The sequence below is a fragment of the Panthera leo genome, chromosome D3, assembly GCF_018350215.1.
Source record: "Panthera leo isolate Ple1 chromosome D3, P.leo_Ple1_pat1.1, whole genome shotgun sequence".
NCBI lineage: Eukaryota > Metazoa > Chordata > Mammalia > Carnivora > Felidae > Panthera > Panthera leo.
Genome location: NC_056690.1, coordinates 34,267,366 through 34,293,030, shown reverse-complemented (window position 1 = coordinate 34,293,030; position 25,665 = coordinate 34,267,366). Strand labels below are relative to the sequence as shown.

The window sequence follows — 25,665 nt, the reverse complement described above, 5'->3', positions numbered from 1 at the left end:
AAAGTACTTAACACTCGATGCTCTCTGTAAGATTTTAATAGTTAAAAAAACTAAAAAACAAAAAAAAATAAACCTGCCCAAACCGTTGCTTTGTTCTCACTTGTTATTTTCGGATGTGTTGAGGACTGAGTGAGAGGTCCAGTTCCCTGCAGCTGTCTGTCCTGACGGCAGAGATGGGTAGGGTTGGTGGCACATAGCTGCAGGGTTTTTGCATTGTTCTTACATGCTTGAATTTCAGTCAGTTGTTTGCTACTTCCAGGAGTTTTTCTGTATCTCTCTCTTGTGCTTCCTATAATTGAATAAAAATTTTTCTTAACTTTTTAAAATTTAGCCTTAATCTGAATAGATCTGCCAATCTTGTGTTTGTTTGGCACATGTTTTTTTAAGAGCCGCACTTTTGAGATATACTGATAAGTGTTCATGAAGTATTAAGCTGTATAAATCTTTGAATAAATTTATCTGTACATTAGATAAAAATGATCTGCAATATGCAACAAAGAGGGACTTTATCAAAAATTTAGCATTCAATTATGCAATGATAGCTTTCGGCATATCCACAATTATTTTGGATCTAAAGCCTAATGCAGTTTTTGAAGTGCTCTGAATACATTTGCAGTTGTGTTTCAGCCACAGCTTGGATCACGTTTGTTAGCCGAATGTAGAGACCACCTGTGTAATGTGCTTTTGATAGACTAGTTTTAGTATATCACCAAAGAATGCAGAAATCCGATAAGTAGGAACTAATGAGTCTTTAACACTTTCATTTAAATCCTGAGTAAATTCTCTCTGTTGACTTACGCCGGTTATTTATGTTATACTTAAAAGGAAAATTATTAAAATCAAACCTCGTGTGGATTCTGTGGATACCTTGTACAAGAATGCTTTTGTAAGTGGAGGGCACAACGTTTTGCAAATCTCCTGAGGGAAATTTAACACAGATTTGTTTTATATGCATCCGAGACCATGAGTTGCTTTCACAGATAACGTATTTCAGGTCCTGTCTTGCCATTCAATCATCCTTTGTTTCTTTTCTTTAAGGGGTTATGCAAAATACATTTAATCATTAGAATAACTTTTTTAAAAAGCAAAATGTGGAAGTCCAGGGATGAAAATAGTTCGGTAGTTTATTTTCAACATTTTACCGACGAGAATTTTAAGAGTTTGATTTTAACAAGTACTTTTTTTTTTTTAAGCAGTATCCTTTTTTACTTATTTGTAAGCAACCCTTGGCAAGTTTTCCAAAATCTGTAAGATCCTATTTTAGGACCATTCCTAATTGTTTTACTCTGATGACACTTTATAACAGTGAGCAATATATTTTAGCTCTTTGGACAATAGAAATGTCATTTTCACAGAAACCTACTGAACAGTGTAAAAGCTTTAAAAGACATGCATCGTTAATGTTTTGGGCATTTATTTAAAGATTGTGACAAAAGGAGGGTTAATTACACAAATATTGAATGTGTTTATTGGTCTTCAGTTTCTAAATAACTTGAAACATGGACTTAGCTATAACTACAGCACTGTTTTTATTATTAACTGTAAAACTGGTGAAGTAAGGTACTGTCTTTTATGACAGTACCCGCTACTTGGGGAGTCTTGATTTGACTGATGCGGTTGTAGTTTCTCAAAGCGTACGTGTTAAAAAGACTTGGCTTTGAGTGAAAGCACTGACTTATCGCCAGTAGTCTACAATTAAAAAAAAAGCAAAAACAAAAACAAACTTTTGAAAGTACTTCTAAGTTACTGGTAATCAAAAAAGTTACAAGAAAATTGCTTTTTAAAAAGTGCTGTTTTATAAAACTTCTTAGGTGTTTGATTAAAATAAGTATATTTTCTAATACTTCCCACGTGATACAGATTTTAGTAATGATTCGTTTGAAGTTTTGTCATGATGGATTAGAACGTCTGCCTTTGTTGTTGTCCCGTTTCAGCTGTTGCTTTTAAAAACGCCAAACAGTTCGAGCAAGCAAAAGATGCCTGCCTGAGAGAAGCTGTTGCTCATGAGAATAACAGGGCGTATCTTTTTCAACCTTTACAAAGGAGTTGGGGAATTAGAATGATACAGACTGAAACTCGTTTTGTTATAAGTTGGCTACGTGTGGAGAGAACAATGCTATTAAGTTAGAAAATGATTAGAAAAGTTCTGCATTTTTAACTGAGGGAGCATTTACAGAGACTTCTCATAATGTTTACACTGTTTTGCAGAACTGTAGTTGAGAGTTTATTTCTGTTGTTTCTGGATTTGCTCCATAGTGGTTTTACTTGGGCTGAAGTGAGGGAAATACACAGGTGCTGAAGAGTGAGGCAGGTAGTGGAAATTTTTAAAATACAGTCTTTCTTAAGTATTTGAAAAAAGATGAGTAGTTTAAATAAATTTTTCTGAGGTATTTGAAAATTTACTCTGTAAAAAGTGTCTTTTTTATCTACTTTGAAATTGCGGTTGTAATAACCTTGCATTTTAGTGAAACTTTACAGATAAATGGGCAGTGGAAAGAACTTAAAAATCTATGTGGTATTTTTATTTTTTCAGTGTTTTTGTGCATTATGTAGTTTTAAGCGACATCAACAGGCATAAAATTACTGCTTCATCTGTTTGTAGGATTTGTCTTTTGGAACCAACTGGGGCAGTTGACGTTGTTTTTTAAGTGGTAGATCTGTAGAAACTGTTGATTTGGTTTTTTTCCTTAATTTTAACTTCGTTACATCCATTCAGTCTTTTTCATGCTGCCAAGTAAGTAAATATTTCCCATGTTTTCATGTATTTGCAGTTTATGTTTTAAATGTTGCTGTTTTTCCATAGGTCGGTAAATTTTTCCTACGTTATAAATCCATAAATAGTGAATTATTTTGTATTGATTTAGATAAAATCATCATTTCCATTTGTTTCAGTCTTTACCTGACCCTTAGAAACTAAGTCACTCCTAAGATATACAGCGGTTAAGTTCAATTCACCAAATATTTTTAGGGCCATTTTCTTCAATGACCTATGAAAAAACAAGTATGTTTTCCCCCCTCTTCCTTGATAGTTAATAGTACTTGTGGATAGAAGCAGGCTTTCTCCTGCTTTCATGGAGAGTACATGTTGCAAAACTTGGATTTAGTTTTGTCACATAGAAAGTCCTTTAACCTGTCTGAGTTTTACTTAATTTTGCATCTGCAAAGTAAAATCCCTTTAACTCAGATGTCAATTGTTTCCAAGGCATTATTGCCCTCAAAAATAAAAAGAAGAAAAAACTGTTACTCAAGGCCTAAAGCAACATATAGTGCCTGAGCCAGTTTTAATTGCTCTAACTTCTCCTATCTGTGGTAGAAAGTTTCTCCTCCTTATTTCATTAAGATCTCATTTGAGAACTTGTATTCTCTTTGCAGAGCTTATGAGCAAGCTGGCATGATGTTGAAGGTCAGTAATGTGTCACAACTGTTCTGTAGGTAAAATGAATTAACTAAAAGGTGTTAAAGTAAATTTGTGTTGAGATTGAAAAGTCTCCTTGCTGTAAGGTGAGAGGTGCTAAGATTTCATTTCCAAAGTATATTCTGTGTGTCTTAAGATAGGGAGTTTTAAAGGTGAAATTTAAGAGAAAACTTAATGGAGGAAACCAGGAACACATTTCTATGCTTTGTAACCAGGAGCTTGTTGATAAACAGAGAGCTCTTTGGGAGATTTCCCTACTGCTGAGAGCTTCAGGACATTTTAATGCAGTAAAAATTTACAAATACATGTTTTTTGTTACTCTTGGGTTTTATTTTTTTATTTTTATTTTTTAATTTTTTTAAAAATATTTATTTTTGAGAGAGACTGAGACAGAGCACAAGTGGGGGAGGAGCAGAGAGAGAGAGGGAGATGCAGAATCGGAAGCAGGCTCTGCTCTGTCAGCACAGAGTCCGACATGGGACTTGAACTCATGAACAGCGAAAGTCAGACACTTAACGGACTGAGACATCCAGGCACCCCACTCTTGGGTTTTAGAAAGAAGAGTTTTGCTTGTTTTATAAAAGCTGGCATTGAAAAGAACCTTAGACTTAAGCAATTGATGTTTAATTCTGATTCTTGTTGAATGGAATAGTTGGCTAATGTGCTTGTGCCGCTTTTCATATTTCTGCCTCATTAAAGCAGGTTGGGAAGTAATACACTGTTGTGGTGAGAAAAAACATGTTACTTTATGACACTTACAAAGCATGCCAAGTAGCAGTTGACATAGAACATTTCCTTTCCATTTTTATGTTTCCTAATACGGTGAAAGCTGTTTGAATTATTATGAAGCTTTAAGAACTCATGCTTTAGTAAAACTATTTTTTTTAATTTTAATGACTTTTATAATCTTACTGATTTTTTAAAGAATACATGCTCATTGTAGAACATTTAGAAACTGGAAGGACCAAAAAATGTTAGTAATGAGTTTTTTTCTTTTAATCATTTTTCTATGTACATACATATCTTACTATTTACATTTAACTTTTTCATGCAGATTTTCTTTTTCATGCCATTTAAAAAATTACTTTCAAAATATATATCACGGGCTTTAAGAATTTCCATATCCTTTGACCTAGGAATTCCAATTCTGTGACTCTGTTGTAAAGAGACAGATAGCAAAGATTTATGTGTAAAAATGTTTATTATATATTGCTTAAGAAAAATGGCAGTTATCTAAAGTTTTAATAATAAGGAGATATTTAAATAAATTATGGTGCTTCCTTGTGATAAACTGTTACGTTGCCATTGTAGTAAAGCTTTTCTGGATAAAACCTGCAACCAGATTTGGTGATGCAGGTCAGGTTATCAGCAGTTTCTTAGCAACTAAAATATCTCTTGTAGCCGAAGGAGCTGGGTGTCTGCCCTGACCTTCTGCTGTCCCAGGTCCCCCTGAGAAATAGGAAGCTCCCAGGTGGCTCGTGTCATCTCATTTGTGGCTATTATTAGGATCCACTCTCTTAATACAGAAATGCTAGACCACTATAATTTATAATCCTCACAGCTTCAGTTTATATTCTAACAGCTGGGCTGACTTGAGTCTTCATAAAAAGATACTATTTTGACATCATTTCCGCTGTGATAGTATTGGTTTAATTTGAGGATTTGAAGGCACTGCTTTGAATGAAGGAAAAATAAACCTAGTAGGTAGGGGAAGAGACAAGAGAAGACGCTTTCTGCCATGCTCTTGTATTTAAATTAAATGCCTTTGGACAGTCCTTAGCAGCATTAGGGGTCCTGAGCTACTTGGCTCAGTGTTAATTCCGTGGGTTAAAATTTCCATCAGTTTGTCATACAGACCTTCGTAATCATCTGCCAGCAAGGCTTAGGAAGTGACAATATGTGGAAGGAGGCCGAGTGGAAGACACTACTTACTGGAGCCGCCCCTGGTTCTGTCATTGTACGACTGTTAGATTTCATATCCTGGTTGCTCCACAGAAGCAGTAGGGTGACTCAGGCACAAAACCGCTGAAAATAAGCATGTTTTTATTTTCCTCTTGATTTTGCCATGCTACAAGAACATGGGGAAGAGTATAAAATAGTATAACTTTTCAGATGGCAGCCTATCCTAGCTTATTCCTTAGCTAAAGAATGAAAAAGTTGTATTTGGACATCAGTAAGAATGAGACCAACAGGTTTTGTATCCTAAAGAATTTGCCAACTTAATGAGTGACTGAACAGGCAGATTTGAAAACAACCCATGAAACGTCTGCATGGAGCCTACTTGAAGATCTAAGGATGTCAACCCTAAGTAGGACAATGCCACGTAAACCTTATATCTGGCTTGTAAATGATTATTGTTCTGTTTCTAAAAGAGTTTAGATTTGGAGATAATAGATGTAAGGACCACAGGATGCTGAGACCTATGATCTCCTAGTGAGGCATGGAGTTAACGTGCTGGTGGCACTCATTGTGGAAAAGGGCTGCAGACTCTGATGAGCCCAGGGCAGTGGGGACTGAGGCAGGCCTGGGCGTATAGGACAGCAGGGAGTGTGGAGGGGAGTGCGGAGAGAGGAGGCCACTGCAGGAGACGCCACGCCTCCCGGGACATCCGCTCAGCCTCAACCCACTCCTGCCATGTGGGAATGAAAACCTGCTGATGCCAGAGCTTGTGAGCCTTTTTTAAAATAGGAAGCTGTAAGACAGAACCTTTGTGAAAGTTTCTGATTTAAAACTACTGAACGGTTCAAGCAAGATGCACTTGGAAATGAGGTACAGCCCTTGAGCTGCTGGTTTGCAGCCTTTGGCATAGGCTTCACACCTGGTAGGGACTCAGTAAGTGTTCAGAGAATTATAAATCCTACAAAACAGTCAAGAGCAAGGGTTTTGGTTTCTACCGTTGGTAGAGCTTTTCTGAAACTCTAAAGTGGTGATGAACTCTGCAGAACTCAACTGATAACGTTTTTAGTTTGGCAAAATGAACTTGATGGGGGAGAGTAACCACGTGAAGGCATTTCATCTTAAATCTATCTGTTGTATAACGTATTCAAACGTTAAAATTAATAAATTCTACTTTCATGAATAAGGAATAAAATGAATTTCTGATTGTTAATTCTGTGCTTAAGCTGATGCATTTATCCTTTGCCTAAAGGAGATGCAGAAACTACCAGAGGCCGTTCAGCTGATTGAGAAAGCCAGCATGATGTATCTGGAAAACGGCACCCCTGACACGGCAGCCATGGCCTTGGAACGCGCTGGCAAGTGAGTGCGTGGAACACAAGTCTGCATAGGAGCCACTGGCTTTTTGTCTTAATAAAGTCTTTGGAAAAACAAGTTTTCTATCTCTCATAAGAGTCCAATTTTCTTGTCTCATAGGCTTATAGAAAATGTGGATCCAGAAAAGGCTGTACAGTTGTATCAACAGACAGCAAATGTGTTCGAAGTAAGTCTGAATTTTACTTTTTTCCTTTAAGTATACTTAGAATGTTTAGGCTCATTTTCTGTAGGAAAATAGAGAAATGCAGTGACTGCTTTTAAAGTTTTCTGTGCTCACAGTTGAACTGTAGTTTTTTATTAGACAGTTAATAAAATGGATTAACAGCTTTGGCATTTTCCCTCTGCCCACTTTGAGTGCTGTTACTTTTTTATCAAATAATTATTGGGAGGAAAAGAAGATTCCTAGATTAAAGCAGCCAACTGTCTCTTTTCTCTGATTCCTTCAGAATGAGGAACGCTTACGACAGGCAGTTGAATTACTAGGAAAAGCCTCCAGACTGCTGGTCCGAGGACGCAGGTAAGATTTCCAAAACTGTGTTGCTGTGTGTCCATGTAAACCTTCAGTCCACATTTGGAACCGTTAAGTAGTGTGGGGAATGGCTTGTTAATCTATTTGGTGTGAGCCACAGGCACACCAGGCCACCGAGTAGAAAGAGTAATGTCTACAAGATGGAACATGGAATTAAATATGAAAAGATCTGTTTTTGTAAATCTGATGCCAAAATGTATCATGCATTGTGGTTTTATTGGTTAAAACCTGGCTCAGCAGTGTGGGAGAGCAGTTGTCTTGATACGTTATTTGGTTGGGTTATAACATGTTTCTCTTGAGGAGAAATTGCTGTACAGGCATAAATAACAAGATCCCCCAGTGTTCACCCAGGGAAATTGCCCGGTTCTTGACAGTCAAATATTGTCATTAAATAGGGTATTTGCTTTTTTATCCTTTAAACATATGACTTAATGCATAAATAGCTGGACCCCAGGAACCTAGAATGCTACTGGATTTTCCTTTATTTTTATTCATTTACCTTAATTTAAGCTTAGTAGGCACTCTCTGTCATTAATAAAATTGTTTGCCAAGACACTGTTTAGTACTATTTAAGATGAACACACTTAGAAAACTGTAAATCTGAAGGTAGATAACCTCGTTAAAATTTGCCCCTACTTCCCTCGTGACAGAAAAGACCCAAGATCTGTTTTGTGAAGGAATCAAAAAACAAATGACTAAAGAATCAGTTGACCTTTTTCTGAGACTGAATTAAATGTTTCTTCATGAAGACAATAGATTGTAAAATATAATTCAAACAGATTTAAAGTAGCATCGGAATAAATTAATATAGAATTGATAACTTTGGTGTGTTTTCATTTAGATGTACTACTTTATAGGACCTTCTTTCATTGATTAGGATTTTTTTGTTGGGCTAAACGGCGTAGTATTTTTGTTGTGTTTTTAAATTAAGAGTTTTGTACTAAACCATGAGGCAAAACTTAACATATACATAAGCCTCGGGTCATTACGTTTATTCATTTTACTTATCTAAGCTTCCTAGAAATCCAAACAACTGGAATGCTAACTCCAACGATTCCCAACTTATAAACGGTGATATAGTAAGTTCAGGTCAGTGCCTGAAAGGGTTTCTTATAGAAACAGAGCTGCCTGTGGTGATGGTCCCAGGTGGTGCAGCATAGCTGAAGTGTACCAGGATTCTGATTCTCTGAGCAGAGCCTCGCACTTGTCGCAACGGTGCCCTGGACTCTTCTCATCCCAGGGCAGACAGGCATGCCCTGGCATACTTTGTCCTCTTCTCATCCACTCCCTGACGGTCCTCCCCGCAGACCTCCAGAGCCTTCTTAAGGCCCGACCGAGGTCCCTTAACCACTGAAGGCATCCGAAGCGAAGTTGGAGCTAGGGACAGAAAGTCAGGCCTGCTCTGGGCACGAGCGCGCGCTGCTTCAGTCTCCCCAGAGTATTTCTGCTTTCACATCTGCTCACCTGTTGTCCAGACTGAGATTATCTAAAGCTGGTTTCTAGGGGGTGGAGCAAAGGGAAGGAGGGGGCCAGGAGGAGCTCCCCAGGAGGGCAGCTGAGCAGCCTTTTCTAGCTACATGTACATGGTCCCCTGCCGAGCAGTAGCCACCACCATTCCCAGAAGTTACTAGTCAGCTGTAGCGTGTGTGATGAGAACCATTATTCTAGAACAAATACGGAGTTTTCTTCACAGTCCAATAAAGTGGTATGGAGATGTTGGAAGGGGGACATTTATATGTCTAGGGTAGCCAGTATGTCTTTTATTTACTTCATGAATGTTTTATTGCTTTTTTTCTTCCTTTTTAGTAAAAGTGCATTGAAAAATAGTATTTTATGTAGTATCTTGAACAAAAATTTTATGGAAATACTTTCTTTAAGTTTTATAAGAACATAAAGATTGATTTGAATTTATTCAGGAGTGGTAAGGAATTTGATGTTTTGAAAACTATCCCTGGGTATGGATAGTATGAAAGAGTTACAAGTCAGCTGTCACAGTACTGCCGTCAGGAATTTCACTAGTACGGGATGAGAAAAACCTGGAGGATATATGTTAAAAAAAGATAGCTGTGAGAATTTATATGATATTTGAGTATTTTGAATATATACTTTGATTCTAATCTCAATTGGGGCTGTCAGTTGTCCAAAAGAACTAAAATAGTAATTTTATATAATTATAGAAAGAGCATCTAATAGAGTGTAGCTTGCAATTTTAAATTTTATGTTTGTTACATTTAGAATAATATATTTTTACATTAATGTGATTCTGTAATATTTAGTCACAACTTAACAGTAGCTTCTAAGTATAGTGACATTAAATATCCTGTTTAATATATTGGTATTAGTCTCATGCTCTTCCCACATTTCTGGAGAGCCATAATTCAGAAGTGAGTCAGAGTTCATTTAGGTTCCATCTGTGAGGCCTTAAATCAGTCCACACCAGTGCCCGTGTCCCCTCCCTGAACAGGCCCTTCCAGTTGGTTTGACTTAACAGACCATTCCTGTGCCTTCCAGAGAAGTTCTGAGGCAGCTGAGCTGGTTGGTAACACTGAGTGGTTGGTGCGCAGTGAACCAAGTCAGAGTGCTTTCCAGAGCTTTGTCATAATTCTCAGTGAGGAGGAGAATCTGACTTCTGTATCAATTAACCACCCCCACCACTACCTGACTCCCCACTTCTAAGGCTCTCTCTCAGACTCTCCCCTGGTGGCTGAGACAGTCACTAGATTGTAAACACAGGGAGAACTGGGTGTGTGTATGTGGGGTAGGTACTAGTTGAACATAACTAGTTTCCTGTCCTTGTCCTGTCCTGTCCGTTGTGATGCCAAGGTTTATTAGGGTGATATTAAGCTTAGTTGGCAATGTGATGAATTGGCTGAAAGTTTTGTAGGTAGTTAAAAATACGTTCTGGATTTCAGGAGGCCGTGGAGGAGTTTTGAGTTATTGTGAGAGAGATGTCCATTGAAAACTGGGTTGAGTGAAGTCCTGTGACAATTTCCTGTTGTATGCACATAATTTTTGTGGGGCTTACATTTTATTTTATTTTTGAATTGTAGGAAGATCAAAAACAGTTTATTCTCTTTTCAGCAAAACCAGACACATTTTATTTTGTTAGGAGTATTAAGAATTATCTCCATGTTCCATTATAATTTATGAATAATTTCCTGGATACATTTGAAAACAGTTGGCTTTATATGTCAGTTTCATGGACTTTTAGCCAAGTTGATCATTTTTTTAAATCACACATAAACAAACAGTATTTCTCTTAGATGGCTGTTTTGCTAACTAGCTGTTAGCACATGGAAATGCTGTTTTTATGCCAAGGAGATAAGTGAGTCACGTGTGAAGAATACAGCCTTTATCGTTAAATATATGAAAAACTTAAAATGTTAAGATTCCTACTAGAGTGGTATAATCTGGATGTTCACCGAATGTCCTGATGTAATACGTTTTATAAAACAGGATCTGGGATAAGCTCATGTCATAATTACAAATGATACAAATGTATGTTACCCAGCGTATTAATTTCCTTTTCTGTATGACAAGTAACCACAAACCTAGCAGCTTAAAACAACAGTCACTCATTCATTGTCTCACAGTTCTGCAGGTTAGAAGCCCAGCTCCGGTATAGCTGGGTCCTGTGCTCAGAGTCTCATTAGGCTGGAATGAGGTGTCCAGTATGGCTGTGAAGTCATTCTGGGCTCATTGGCTGTCGGCAGGATTCCTTTCCTTGTGGCTGTAGGACGCACACCCATATTTTCTTATTAGTCGTTGGCCTGGGGGCAGTCCTCAGCTCTAGAGGTACCCATAGTTCCTTGGCATGTGCCCTCTGGACGGTTTACAAGATAGTAGTTCTGTGGCTTCTTCAAGGTTGGTGAGAGCATGTCTCTTGACTTCAATCTCTGACCTTTTAAGAGCTCTTCTGATTAGGTCAGGCCCATCCAGACAGTCTCTCTGCTTCACTCAAAGTCAGTTGATTAGTCACTGAGTCACTCCTCATAGGAGTGAGTTCTATCATATTCAGAGGTCATGCCCACATTCAAGGGAAGACTATATAAGGATATATATAAGGAGCAAGAATCTTGGGGAACAGTCTTAGAATTCTGCTACCATGTGCAATTTATAAACTGGCTTTGTTCCCCAGATTTATCAAATTGGGCTTAAGAAATTCAGAATGTATTTCTCCAGTGAGCCTTATTTTTTTTTTAATATAATTTATTGTCAGATTGGCTAACATACAGTGTGTAAAGTGTGCTCTTGGTTTTTGGGGGTAGATTCCCGAGGTTCATCGCTTACATACAACACCCACTGCTCATCCCAACAAGTGCTCGTATTATATGAAGTATTAAGTTGCCAGGGTAAGGCCCACAGAAATTCAATTTAATTCATAAGAAGTAAACCAAGCCAATACTGTGTGTGTGGTGTGTGCACGCATATGCGACTCAACTATTCAGGCATAATTTTAAAATTATCTTTTTTAAAAGATAATTGTTAACATTTTTATATGTTAATTTGGGTTACAAAACAGCCCTTTGCCTCTGCATCTGAACAGTGCAGACTGCTTGCCCTTTTGGCTTTTGGGGTGAGGCCTGCACACTTTCTTGAGGCACGGGTTAGGTGCCAGGAAAGGAGTCCCAGGACGGGGCCATGGTACGCCTGTAGAAAGAGATGAGGAGCTGTGTACGGTGTGCTGGGGTTGAGGCTGCGGAATGGGAAGGCCGAGGGCCTTGGAGGATTTGGGGGAACAGTGTTAGCAGTGCCTTTCCTCTTCATCCTGCCGTCTGAGTGGGATGGAAGAAAAGGAAAGTGGGTGAGAGTTCATTGAAACCGGCGAATGGTGAGGACGAAAGGGACATTTTTTCTGGCTCACTGAGCAGCAGTGGAGCGTGTGGTGGTGAGGACAGAGTTGGGGAAAGAACTCTCCAGCTGTGAGGCACTGCCCTTGGGGTGTCTGAATGGCCTTAGTGGAAGGGAAGAACTCTGGGGTGATTAAATCAGGGCTTGTCTAATGCTTTTCACGGAAATTCACAGAGCAGTTTGTTGAATTGGATAGATGGCTCATTAATGGGTGATCTTTACCAGACTTAAACTTCTCTGTTTGAAGTAACTTATCCTTACGTGCTGCTTTTTGTCTGTCTGCTTGATGCCTGAACGGGTGAGTGGAGTGTTTCAAAGATAAGCCATGGGGTGCCTGGGTGGCTCAGTTGGTTAAGCATCCGACTTCGGCTCAGGTCATGATCTCGCGGTTCATGAGTTCGAGCCCCGCATCGGGCTCTATGCTGACAGCTCAGAGCTTGGAGCCTGCTTGTGCTCTGTCTCTGTCTCTCAAAAATAAATAAACATTAAAAAACAAACAAAATCATAAGCCAGATGTACAGAGCTCATGGAAACTGGGTTACTGAGCTCACAGTGCTTTATGTGTTATTTTCGCTAAAGTCTGTGCTATCAAATACAAAGGCGATCTTCCCTTTAGGTCATTTAGAGCTGCCTTGTTTGACATTTCTTTGTTTTGTCTTTAGGTTTGATGAGGCAGCACTTTCTATTCAGAAAGAAAAAAATATTTATAAGGAGATTGAGAATTATCCAACTTGTTATAAGGTATGCTTTGAAAGTGCTTATTTTGGCTTTATATTTGTTAATTTTTCATATTGGTGTAACGGGGTACCTAGGACTGGATTCCATGGATATTTTTAAAAATAATTTTGGGCAAGATGGAGTAAGCCCCCTATAGTCTGTCTCTCCTGCTGATTACAGCTAAAACTTCTGGACAAAATATAAAAATTCCTGGACTCTGAAAAATAAAAGCAGAGGGTGAGTAAGCACTTGGACAGGCAGCCAGTACAGGAGATGGTTTCCAGAGTTTTCCCTGTTTTTCTTGTGGCATTGCTTGAGAGAGGCCCCCAGTCCTGGAGCTCGGCAGCAGAGGCTCCAGCAGCTAAAACCCATCTACCCCATGTTTCTAACTGGAGGGACTCATCTATCCCGTGTTTCTCCCATGGCTTTGTTCTGAGGGTGAGTCCTAGTCATGGCAACGGCTGTGACGATGGTGCAGGCAGATGAAACACCGCAAGAGGCTTATCAGTCTCTTTGCCCAGAGGAGCTGGGACGATGAGCTAAGAGCAAGGTAGAACGCTCAGGAAGGAGGAGAAGGGAATCCCGAGTGTGGGTGTGAGCAGGCGCCCACACAGGTCCTGGGTTTACTCTCCAGCTCCGCGTGTGCCGGACAGACCCAGAGCAGCAGGGCATAGGCTTTGGGAGCTGAAGTAAGATCTGACCACTGTCAAGGGCCCACAGCACCCTGGCAGGACTCTTGCTTGGGGCCAAGCCGCAGCGGCAGGGCGGAGGCGCTGAAGACCAGAGCCGCTGCCCGCCAGCTGCAGACGGAACCTGCAGTCTGAGCCTGCCTGCGGTATTGCCTGCTGAAAGCATCCATGCTCTCCTGAGAATTCTAGGAGAGTCTATGCAGCATAACATCCACAGTGTCCAGGATACGGCCCCAAAGCGCTCCACACAGAAGGAGCCAGGAAGTCGGCCAGTTTTCAAGAGAAGACAGTGGACGCCTACCCAGAGGTGCCCCAGATGTTGGAATTACCAGGTCACAACTTCCCAGCCTTTTTTTTTTTTTTTAATGTTTTATTTATTTTTGAGAGAGAGAGACAGTGCAAGCAGGGGAGGGACAGAGAGAGAGAGAGAGAGAGAGGGAGACACAGAATCCGAGGACAGGCTCCAGCCTCTGAGCTGTCAGCACAGAGCCCAACGCAGGGCTCGAACTCACAAACCATGAGGCCATGACCTGCGCCGAAGTCAGACGCCCAACCGACTGAGCCACCCAGGCGCCCCACAACTTCACAACTTTGAAGCAGCTGTTGCAACTGGCCCATGAGGTGGAAAGGCAAACAGATGAATAGACAAAAGGACTGTTGTTTCCTCTTCTCTTTTCTTTCTTTCTTTCTTTCAATAAAAACTAAAGATGAGCTAAATGAGAATTTTGGAACTGAAAAGGCAATGTCTGCAGTAAATATTGGATGAACTTAATCTGATAATGGAGATGATAAAAGATACAGTGAACTTAAAGATGGATCAGTAAAAGTTGTCTGAAGAACGGAAAAAGATTGAAAAACCCATTTTGAAGAGCTGTTCTGCCAATAAGATCTTATCAGTCATATCTTTGGTCTTAATGATGCTTTTGTGGGCTTATAGATAGTATTGTTCCTATTATCTAAAGTTTTTATTCATTCATTTGTCTTTTTCCAACTGTCTAAGAATTCCAGAGTATTATTGTGGCGTCACAGGTCTCCCCTCTTTTTCATTCCTTTTTCAAGATTGAGCCTATGTAGATACTTTCTTACAGCGTGCGGTAGTTGTGTTCTAAGTTATTCAGTGTGGTCCTCAGACTGGCAGTGTTGGGACACCTGGGAGCAAGCGGGATTGCAGGCTTGCCTCGGACCCCCTAGATCAGCCTTCATTTAGCAAGACCCTGCGTGGCTCATGGGCACGGTACAGTTTGACCTGTGCCGTTGTGTGTTTTCTTTCATGCGTCCTGTGGAAGCTACTAAGAATTTATAAGTCTCCGTATGACTGCAGATGTCAGGGGATTGACTTTGCTAAACAGATGTAAATTTGGGCCGTCATCACCTGTTCTGTTTTAGAAGACAATCGCTCAAGTCTTAGTTCACCTGCACAGGAGTGACTACGTGGCCGCGGAGAGGTGCGTCAGAGAGAGCTACAGGTAAGACGGAGGCAGCGCTGCCCGGATGTGCGGTGTTAACGTCTATAGTTCTCAGTGGCAGACCACTGCTTAGACAGCTGCTATTGGTCCTGAAGCCATTTTTGGTTTTTAATACATTTCATAGTGGTGGGGGGACTTCCCTAACCACTTCAGCAGGATTTTGACAAGTTCGGATCTTCCCTGTGTTTTTCTCCTGGGGATTTCACGGGAGTGAATGACTTCAATGATTTTGTTCTGTTTGCCTTCTAAGAAAAAAAGAACAACAAAAAAAGGAGTAAAGAAATGTTCTCAGATTATATGTTACAGGAGGATCATGTCTTACTGAAGGTAGTTCAAATGAGTGGTCTCAGCCTGGGCACTGCTGACATTTTGGGCGCATACATAATTCCTTGCTGTTTGGCCTGTCCTGTGCCTTGTGGGGCGTCTGGGGCATCCCAGGCCGCTACCCACTTGTTAACAAAAATGTCACCAGATATTGCCAAACGTTTGCTGGGGGGGCAGGATGGCCGGGGGGCAGGTGGAGACGTGTGACTCGTGCTTGCCGCAGCATTCCAGGGTTCAGCGGGAGCGAGGACTGCGCCGCCCTGGAGCAGCTCCTTGAAGGCTATGACCAGCAAGACCAAGACCAAGTGTCGGAGGTCTGCAACTCGCCCCTTTTCAAGTACATGGACAATGATGTAAGTGGCCTCTTTTCTTTCCCCTTCAAAGGTGGAGGCTTCTAGTGACATCATTTTTCTCCTGTGGGCGTGTGAGATGTTCCCCCTCTATTTTTCACCTCTGGCTACTGCCCGACAAGGAATGCGGCACTTGCCCTGAATTTCACCATAGTCTTAGACTGTTGAGATGTCAGCCATGTGGGTTCACAGCCATTTATCTAGCCGCCTAACTGTTGACCATATCTGTAGTTTTTAATTCGGTTCCAGTTCTCAGCTTTGCCTTCCTCCCGTAGACCTCTGTAGGTCGCTTAGTTTGAGTTTTCTTTTAGGCTTCACCGAAAGAGGCTCCTCAGGTAGTGGCCTTTGTAATTCAGGGACCTTGTCGGAGGCCCACTTCCATGACAGATGGTTGTGTCACACGGGGTATTACTGAACTCCTGAACTCTGGAAGCCTCACTTAACTCATCTGTAAGAATGGAGCAGCAGGTCCCTGTCTTGCCCACCTGTCTCGAAGAATAGATTTGCATGTGGGAAACAGCCTCGCACAGTGCCGTACACAGAGTGCGAGCCGTGTCTGTTCAGTAGATTGATGAGCCCCTGTTCATTTGATTTGATATTAGAGCAGCTTAAGACCTTCGGTTTTTTGTAATGATGTATATAGGTTTTTTTCTTGATAAATTCTTCTGTAGGTTTTTGTAAGTTTGATGATTTTTTAAGAATTTGTCTCTAGCTTAACTTCTCATTTACTGCACAGATCTTTATTTTGTAGGTACCTGCCAGTATTACTTAGCGGGTCCCAATGATCTCAGATTCCTAGGTGTGGCAGAGAACTGATGTTTTTACTGGTTGCGTACCTGTCACGTCACGGTCATGAGCCATCTGTTGGCAGAGCAGTGTGGGTTGTGCTGTGGGTGTTCTTCCATCTAAGTGGTAGTATTGGTAGAGAACTAAGATCTGTCTCGTATAGATAACTACTGTTGACACGTGGCACACTGAGATTCTGGTCATCCAGCTCCTGAGAACATGTTTTGTCGTTGACAGTATGCTAAGCTGGGCCTGAGTTTGGTGGTTCCAGGAGGGGGAATCAAGAAGAAATCTGCCGCACCGCAGGCTAAGTCTGAAGGCGCCACTGCCCCTGCCACCGAGGAAGACGAGGACGAGTACGCCGGAGGCCTGTGCTAGGGTCTTGGCTCTGCGGAAAGGAAGAGAAAATTTCTGACGTGCCGTTCATGGACTTGGACCTTGTCTAAGGGGATCCAGACTTCACTGCAGTCATGGTTTTGAAAATGCTAATAAAGACTCCTCTTTAGTCATCATTTCACGAAGTCACCCATTGTACCCACTACCTGAGAACTTTTTTTTTCTTTCCATAAGAGCCTTTCTAAGACACCCAGCAAGAATGAACAGGCAAATGTATTGTCACATTTTAATACAGTTGATTTTGAAATTTGCAAGCCACAAATGATATTCTAAACAAAAGGGACAGTAGACATAGAGATTCTTTTCTCTTGGGTTTTTTTAATTTATTGTTAGAGAATTTTCTTTGCATTTTATTTAATCATTGCTGCTAAGTTTACTGGTTAAACAAAGTAGTATTTTAAACTTTTGTTTTGAAAAGGAGATTTATCCCTAGTGATATCAGATACATTTAAATTATTAAATCTAAGTCTTTTCAGAGGCAAGACTGGGACAGGATGCTGTTTTGAGCTTTACAATATTGTTTAGCCCAATGAAAGGTACATTTAAAGTCTTACATGTAAATTGAATCCTTTGAAGGCATATTTAGCTCCTCTTTGAAATACATTTTTTCCACCTAAAAAAACACACCGGCTCTCCCCAAATCCACTTGGTTTTGACTAAATGGGAATTAATGAGGACTGTTTTTATGCATTCTAATTCCCAGCAGTCTAGAACATTTCTTCCCTCCAAAATAATTTTTGATTCATTTAGAGCTATAACCGGACGGTAACTAGACGTGGGAATGCCGTATACCATAGACATTTAGCTTAGAGGGAAGAATGGTTTCTGAAGCACTTCTGTTTAAAGGACTGACTGCCAGTATTTTAGTCCTGGTGGGTATTCCTAAGAGATTATTTTTGAAGCATTCCTTTTTCACCTCTGTCTCCCAGTCTGCTAAGCGGAAAGAGGCACCGGTCAGCAGCAGGGTGCCTTCTGCGGGCAGGGTGGTTTCCTGTCCGCGTGTCCTGTCTTCACAGAGCCTGGCCTTATGCGAGTGCAGCGTGTGTCTGTTCGCTGCTCCCTGAAGACCCCAGGGCCGATCCATCACAACGTGTGGTGTTTAGCCATGGTTTTAGCCAAGGGAGAGGAGGGCTTAGCCAGGACGTTATCTTCATGTGGCAGGTGCTCTTGGGTGGGGGTGGGTGGGAGGGTAGACAGATTTATTGAAGACCCTATTTAAAATACTAACAAATACAATGTTTGGATTCCCCAAGTTGCTCTCCTAGTTCTGGTAGCAGCCCATTTTCACTGACTCTGTGGAGATTAACTTTGAACAATCTCAGTAAAGCTGCACTTAGACATTTGTACTGAAGGACATACTAGAATGCTGCCAAGATCCCGCCATTGCTGCTGTGCCCTTTAGATCTAGTCGGAAACTTCGGGAGCCTCATATTAACGCTCCTGTGAGCTAAGCCACCATCTGTCTAAACAGATTTGGCAGCACTTAAAAGATACTTTAGACCGTTTGTTTAAAGACCATATTACCCATTGCAGCCTTGGAAAAATCGGTAACTTTTACATTCTAAAAACGAGGAGTGATTCAGTGCATTCTGCATCCGCAGGGCAGCTGACCCTTAGCAACGTAAAAGGCTCTGTTTCTTCCAAGTGCAGCCTCCTTCCCCCTCCCTGCCCGTGCTCAGGGACTGACGTGCAGGACGCACGCTGTGGTGTCCAGGAAAGAGCCCTCGTTTCATCCTCATGCAGTTTTGTGTTCTACGCACGGAAGTCTATCCTGAGTGTGGTCCGAAGTGGGAAACGTGTTTACAACAACAGGAAAACCTTTTGCAGAGCTCACACCATCACTTTTACCAAAGTGGAAGTCTGCATGAGTATGCTCAGAATTGAATACTCAGTGTTCTATTATATTGTAAGTGAAGTCGATCTACAAATATATTTAATATATTGAATTTCTTTGTACATAGAGTATGTATGGTATTTGTGTATGGAATCTGTGCTTCCTTCCTATTTTTTCCAGTTCTTTGATGAGAAAATATTAAATGTGTTGTCACGGAAATGTAGGTTATTGCTTCAGTGGGAAGATATTATGAAAATAAAATCTGTAACTATGATATATATATATGATATGAAAGTATGATTATTATTGTTACTCATTTCGCTTTACTTATTTCCTTTCTTCCAAGAACATAGTCTCATTTATGTGATTTCCAGCCATACATATACAAGAACAGTATTTTGTTAGGTCCTGTATTCTGCTCTTTGGGAGTCAGTTAAGTACCTTTAGGAGTTAAACTATTTGAGTTTTTAAGATACTGATCCTCTAGTTAGTATAATACTGTACTATCTGCTGCTTGTTGAGGTAGAAGACTTTAATACCTCTTCCAAGAGAGTAATTCTTTCACGAAGGGAGGCGGTGGAAGTCAAGTGCATCATTTCCAGGCCAGACCACTTACGGCTGGAGGGACACTCACGAGTTCCCTTTCCCCTGCCACTCAGATCCGGAATGCTCCCGTGTCCCGCCCTGAGAGCGGAAGCCGTAAGCAGAGCCCTCAGCTGACCTGTGATGCACACAAAGCAGGAATGAACTTGGTTTCCAGTGTGTCTTAGTACGTAAAGACTGTCCCAGGATTTGTGCAGAAGTTGACTAATCAAGAAATTTTTCTTGAAAAATGTTATTACTTCTGTAAGAATATAAACCTGGAGTAAGGCACGTTTTGTTGTAAAGTGTTTTAGTTGGTCTTCGAAAAGCGTGTATGACTTTACTGTTAAGAGTTGATGGAAGCTATATTGTGTTTTTTGTGCGGCGCTGGTGAGCCAGGCTCCTGGACAAGCCGGCCCGCGGTGCTCCCAGCTGACTTGCTGTGGATCTTAGGCAAGCTGGCTTCCTCACTTAACCACAGGAGCCTCATGGTGTCTACTTAAAGGGGCTTGGGGGATTGAGTTCACAAACGCAAAGCACCTCACAGAGTAATTGATAAATAGCGGGTGCTCAGGGATGAATGAGATCATGAACTCTGGGAGAGAAAAGGTCAGTTAGTCGTTCCGATTTTGACAGCCAAACTTCCTTGCGAACTTCTGCATTTCAGACTCCGGCGTAAGTCATTTGATCTAAGACTTCATTTTATTCTCATTGTGGCCGGATGACAACTGAGGCCATGTCTCTGCTAGAGACTTGTGTCTCTGTGCCTGTTGGCGCCTCCCGGTTAGACTGACTGATGGGCCTCAGCCCTCGGGCTTTGCGTACGCAGGATGCTGCCTGCCGGCCTCTCCCACAGTTCCGTTTGCGGCCTCTACTGCCCCGTGATCTCTTGGAGGCTGACCTCTGCCTGCCTTCAGACCAGGACCAGTGGCTCTGAACCTGGGGGCGGAGTGGGGGGACAGCCCCACATCTCCCTCCTCCCTCTGCAGGCTGTGTGGTGGGCCCTCAGCAGTCAGGTTCAGACACTGTCCCCACCCTCCTGGCCACAGTGGTTTGGTCCCAGACTTGGCTTCTGACTCCAGCTGAGCAAATTAGGGTTCGTTCCCTCCCAGAGAATGTGGGATTTGTTCTCACTATCCAGATTGCCCTTTCTTCATCCTGTGTTATTTTGCTTCCTAGTGCTTCTCAGTACTTGAAATTACGGCATGTGTGCATGTTTTTTGTGTACGAATTGTGAAGAAAATGTGAACTCCATTAGGTTAAAATACGGCCGCCATGAGAGCAGGGCCTTCATTCTCTCCCTCACCTGTGAGTCTTTCAGAACAGTTTCTGGCACATAGTGGGCACTGAATAAATATTAACAGATACGGGAACAAAAGCACTCAGCAAATGTTATTCCGTTTGCTCTTACTGAAATCGGCTGGTCTCAGGGCGCCTGGGTGTCTCAGTCGGTTGAGCTTCCGGCTTTGGCTCAGGTCATGATCTCACGGTCTGTGAGTTCGAGCCCCGCGTCGGGCACTGTGCTGACAGCTTAGAGCCTGGAGCCTGCTTCTAATTCTGTGTCTCCCTCTCTGTCTGCTCCTCCCCTGCTCATGCTCTGTCTCTCTCAAAAATAAATAAACATTAAAAAAAATTAAAAAAAAAAAAAAGAAATTGGCTGGTCTCTGGTCCTGTTCTTTGTCACTCTTAATTTGTATTAGCCAATATTTATCCAGTGCTTTCAAACCCAGTAGACGTAGCATTTCTAAGGTCATGAAATGTTAACTTAGGAGCTCCTCTGTTTTCCCTGTCTCTCCATGCCTCATTTAGAGGGACTGAACATTCCCTGCTAGATCTTAGGCCAAGGCACTCGTAGGACACAAGCCTCCTCAGGGAGGCTCTGAGAAATACCTGAGCACACGGAGATGCGTTCGGTTATTTGCCTTCCAGAGCCCAGCGAGGCCATGTTGGGTGAGTCTCGGGCTGCAAGTTCTCCAGATATCAGAGCCAGACCCTGAAGTTGTTTTATTGCTCGAAGCTGAGGTCCAGTCTGGCTTTGATTTCACAGGGGCGATCCATCAGAGGGGCAGAGATTGGAGAATCTGAAAACAAAATTGGTTCGAGCTGTGCTGTTCAAATCTTAGAACTCGTACACAGAAACCTTGCCTTTCCTCTTCAAGCCTCTCTGAAGCTCTTTCTAGAACCTGGGCTTCCCAGTTCAAGAGAGCGGAACATCCTGCCTTCTTTGCACCTACGACCTTGATGGTGAGAACAGGCGACATTCCGATAGCTTATTGCATGGGCGGCTTGCAGAAGTCCCCCTGCAGAAGATTTCTGTTCAAAATGAAACCAGTGTTTCACCTTTTTGGTGTGTTTAGGTTTAGTCCTTTGGCCAATAGCTCCTTTTAACTGTGATGTTAGCAAATGTTTCTTGAGATTTGATTGAATATGATTTTGATTAGGGAGGCTTTATAAAATGTCTAGGGCAGAGTGATACCTCCCAGAACCGTGCAGATGAATATTTCTAACTTCAGGGCTGATGTCAAGCATGCTACGTGAACTCACTCACAAAATTGAACTGTGATGTGTAGAGCGTTGTAGAATGAGCAACACGTTTTGATCTCTTCCCGTATTTTGGAAGTCACTTTGTAGCTGTCTTGTGTTTTTCCAGCATCTTCCACGGCTTCCTCGGTCTCTGAATGTTTTCCTCTTCATATCCTCCGCTGTCTCATCCACACCTCTACAGAAGCCGCTTAGCTCCGGGGCCATACCCGTGGCTTCTGTGGGCATATAGACAGATGAACACCCCACCAGAAGCTGGACCGTCCTGTCACCTGGCAGACGTATGAAAGGCATGTCCGGACTTGTATCTTCAGAGCTGAACATTGGCTTAAATGTTGCAATGTGATAATCCTAACCAATTCTCTTGGCAAAAGCAGTGGGTTTCTGTAGCTGTGTTATCCAAGAAGGGTGCAGAAGGCACGAGAAGAAAGATGAATGGGACGGAAGCATTAAGATTTATCAGGACCCGACTGCCATTGTGACGCTGGCGACTTCTCCCACCGCTGGTGCTTACTCAACCGGGATGTATGGGTTGGCACGTTACCGTGTGGCTACCCAGGATGGTGAGCGGTGGCCCTGGCCCCCCTTTCCTGCATCCCCCTGCATCAGCGGTGTGCCTGTGGACAGCTGCACAAGGGAGGAAATGCAAGGATCCCCAAATGACCTAGAACTTCAAGGCTGCCACGAGTTGCCCCACAGCTGCTGGCGACCCATACCCAGCTCCAGTGAGTCTGGAGTTTGGAGGCCTTCTCTAGCCAGGGTCAACTGGATGATTTTTCTGGGCCCAGTGCCACATGAAACAACAGTCCCCTTTGTTCAAAAACGGAAAAAAAAAAGTTCTGTTTCTTTGCGTGTGTGTGTGTCTCTCTCTCTGCCTATCATAGTGTTTGCGTTTGCTATTCAATGTGGGTGCTTCCGGAGTAGACCCTCATGGGGCCTTGGCCCTGCCGTGCACCTCTGCACAGGGGTGCATGCCTGACGCCGACCCTTCCCACACCCAGGCCGCCCTCCCAGCAGAGGCGGCCCCAGGTCGGTGGGCAGGGGCAGGGAGCCGGCTGCTGAGAAGCCTTCCCATGACGATGGGGAGGCGGACCCCGCATGAGCCAAGGCTCCAAGGCCCTGGCACATCCCCCACTATCCCATCAGATTGGCTTACAAAAGACACCTCCAAAGACAAGATTATTGAGAAATTCAAGATGACCCCAGGCGTGGGGCCCTTTGCGCGTGGACCCTGTGCAATCGCACAGGTCGCCTGCCAAAGGCCAAAAGTGCCAGAGCCCAGCCCAGACCCGTGGCAGCTGGGAAGCAAGGGCTTCAGGTCAGGTACGCATTTCTCGCTCTTGGCATCCCAGATGTTATTCCATCCTGGAGGAGTTCCTCAGGGGCCCTGCGGATCTTCGTTCCAGAAGGGGGCTGACGATGGACCCATAGGAGTGCAGATGTTGTCACTGTCATTAGCAGGAGGGGGCCAAGGCCTTCCAGGCTCTCTAGTGCAGAGTAAATAAACACAAATAGCACTTCTCATGCTAATACCGACCCCTTCTCATGATCCATCTTCCTTGAATTATTAAGCTAAGAGACACCCCTGGGGGTGAGGGAAAAGTGGGGAGGTCTAAGGGGACCCAGACTTTATCAGTCTGCCGTAGCCAAGCCCTAGACCCAATGGGAATGCCAGGGAAGGGCTGCTGGGGACAGGATTCTCGTACTTTAGCAACAGACCCTCGGGGGCTTCTCTGCCGGCTGTGATTCTGGCTTGCCTGTGTCCATGGTTTTCCCATTGTGATTTCTCTTCCGCCTCCTCAAGTGCGGGGCACACGTCGGCCTCTCCGGGTGCCCTCTAGAAATGTCCTCAGACCGGAGTGCCTGGGTGGATCAGTCGGTTGAGCGTCCGACTTCGGCTCAGGTCGTGATCTCACAGTTCGTGAGGTTGAGCCCCGCATCGGGCTCTGTGCTGACAGCCCGGAGCCTGCTTCGGATTCTGCGTCTCCCTCTCTCTCTCTGCCCCTTCCCCGCTCGCATTCTGTCTCCGTATCTCTCAAAAATAAACATTTTTAAAAAATAAAAAAAGAAATGTCCTCAGACCCAGTCTGTGCACGCCGATTGTCTGATAACTGACACAGGAGCCGGAGGCCTCCCACTTTAGAGATGCAGTGGGGGAAGCAGGGCAGGGACAGCACATGGCCAGTCCATCTGGAAGGAGCCTTGGAAAATGGATGGAGAGGCAGAGAGTGAAGAAGACCTCCAACCAGGGCTGAGGGAAGCCACCTACCCACGTGAGAGGCAGGAAGCCCGTAGACCCAAGTCAGACCGAGCCACGGTTTTTCCCCGGACCCTGGGGATGGGGGGTGGGGGGCGGTGTGTTGGAGGTGAGGACGTCCTCCTGGGGAAGGCCTGCTGCAGGGTTCGTGCTCTCATGAAGACGCTCCTCTCAAACCGTCCCCAGATTTCACCTGGGAACAGAGCTCTGAAGACACACGCCTCCTGCCATTTTCCGCCAGAAAACATTTCTGGAATGGAACCTTTATTGCTCATTTCTCTCCTCCCTTTGGGGGGCATAATAATTTAGGTTTATCAGGACAGTTCCAGGGCTCCAGGGTTAGAAGTTTCCAGCCACCAGGTGGCGCTGCAGAGCAAGCGTAGAGCGGGCCTGAAGGGAGCCTGCCGGTGGGGGGCGCCTGGGTCTGTGGCCCAGGGCGGGCCGTGCTTCGCACAGACCAACTCCAAAGTTACTGCTCACAGAGACTGTGAACAAACTATAGGATGGCTGATTAGGATTCAAAGTTACCACTCAGATGAAAACTTGCAGCTCTGTGTCTCTCTGAATCGTGCAGTCTGTAAGCAAACCCTTGGTTATATTTATTTACATGTCGTTACTCTTTTAGCATAAAATTATGTAGTCGACGTGAACAGGACTGGGCCTTCCTGAAGGCTCTGTCCTGGGCTACTTTCAGTTCTTCCGGTGGTGGTGAGGGGAAGGGTTGGGGGGGGGGGGGGGGTGGGTGGAGAGTAAGGAGGCGTTAACTTTGGCCAGGGCAATTCTTTGCATGGACCTGTTCCCCTCACTGCAGGTCACTTAGCTTTCCTGGACTCTCGCCCGCTAAATGCTGGCTGTGTCCCCCACGCATTGGGACCAACCAGTAATGTCCTACATGTGCACGTGCCCCGCCCAGGGTTGGGTTAACGTCCCTTGTTGTGAACCAAGATCGCTTTGAGAATACAGTATCTCTCTGCCCTACCTTCTAAATAGACCTACCGTCAGAGCATCAGCAACACGGCTCTAGACGGTGTTGCCCTACATAATCCCCACATGGAGCTGCTCAAATGGAAAGAAATCAAAAGGAGATCCAAGTAAAATTCCTCTCTTTGGCCGCGCTAGTCACACCCCAAATGCTCGATAGCCCCACGGGTCCAGTGGCTACCAGACCGGGTGTGCACAACAGAGGATGTATTTGGCTCCTCCTGTCCGACCCCCCTTGAGTTTCACATACGCCTGATGCAGGGGACCTGGTATCCAGGCCCCCGAGTAACTGTTTTCGGTCTGACCCCACTGGGTTTATTCCTTCTCCCGAGAGTCACAAAGTTGCCTAAATGCAAAGTCCTTGGCCCCTCCTCTTTCTCCTTTCAGACTGGATGACTGGAGTAGAGGAAGGTTTCCCAGGCTAGCAACCCGGAGACATTTAAAGGTTTCTGACAGAAATTCCCTCTTCCCCAACAGAGGACACAGGGGCTCAGTTCCACAGCAGGCACCAGGCGGTGGCGGCTTGGGAACAGGGAGCATGGACCCTCCCCAGGGAGGTCCTGTGAGCGTGGGCTTCAGCTCCGTGTTAGGCGGGCTTCTAAGTTGGCTCAACAAGTAAGAACTGTTAGCAGAGAGAGACATACTTTAAGTAAAATAAACATCTCCTCACCCCA

At 43.5% G+C, this 25,665-nt stretch overlaps 1 protein-coding gene across 3 annotated transcripts in view; it reads left to right on the top strand.

Annotated features, from left to right (window-relative positions):
• NAPG (NSF attachment protein gamma) overlaps nt 1-18,910 on the top strand; it is a 32,518-nt gene extending 13,608 nt beyond the window's left edge. For 2 of the 3 annotated variants that reach the window (XM_042911638.1, XM_042911640.1), the window contains exons 3-12: nt 1,935-2,019; nt 2,717-2,734; nt 3,373-3,403; nt 6,564-6,673; nt 6,788-6,854; nt 7,135-7,205; nt 12,731-12,809; nt 14,861-14,940; nt 15,488-15,617; nt 16,638-18,910. In XM_042911638.1, the coding sequence (XP_042767572.1) occupies nt 1,935-2,019; nt 2,717-2,734; nt 3,373-3,403; nt 6,564-6,673; nt 6,788-6,854; nt 7,135-7,205; nt 12,731-12,809; nt 14,861-14,940; nt 15,488-15,617; nt 16,638-16,778 (812 nt within the window). In that variant the 3' untranslated portion in view covers nt 16,779-18,910. The remainder of the gene's footprint in view (nt 1-1,934; nt 2,020-2,716; nt 2,735-3,372; nt 3,404-6,563; nt 6,674-6,787; nt 6,855-7,134; nt 7,206-12,730; nt 12,810-14,860; nt 14,941-15,487; nt 15,618-16,637) is intronic. The other variant, XM_042911641.1, reaches the window with a different exon arrangement.
• The last annotated feature ends 6,755 nt before the right edge of the window (nt 18,911-25,665 follow it).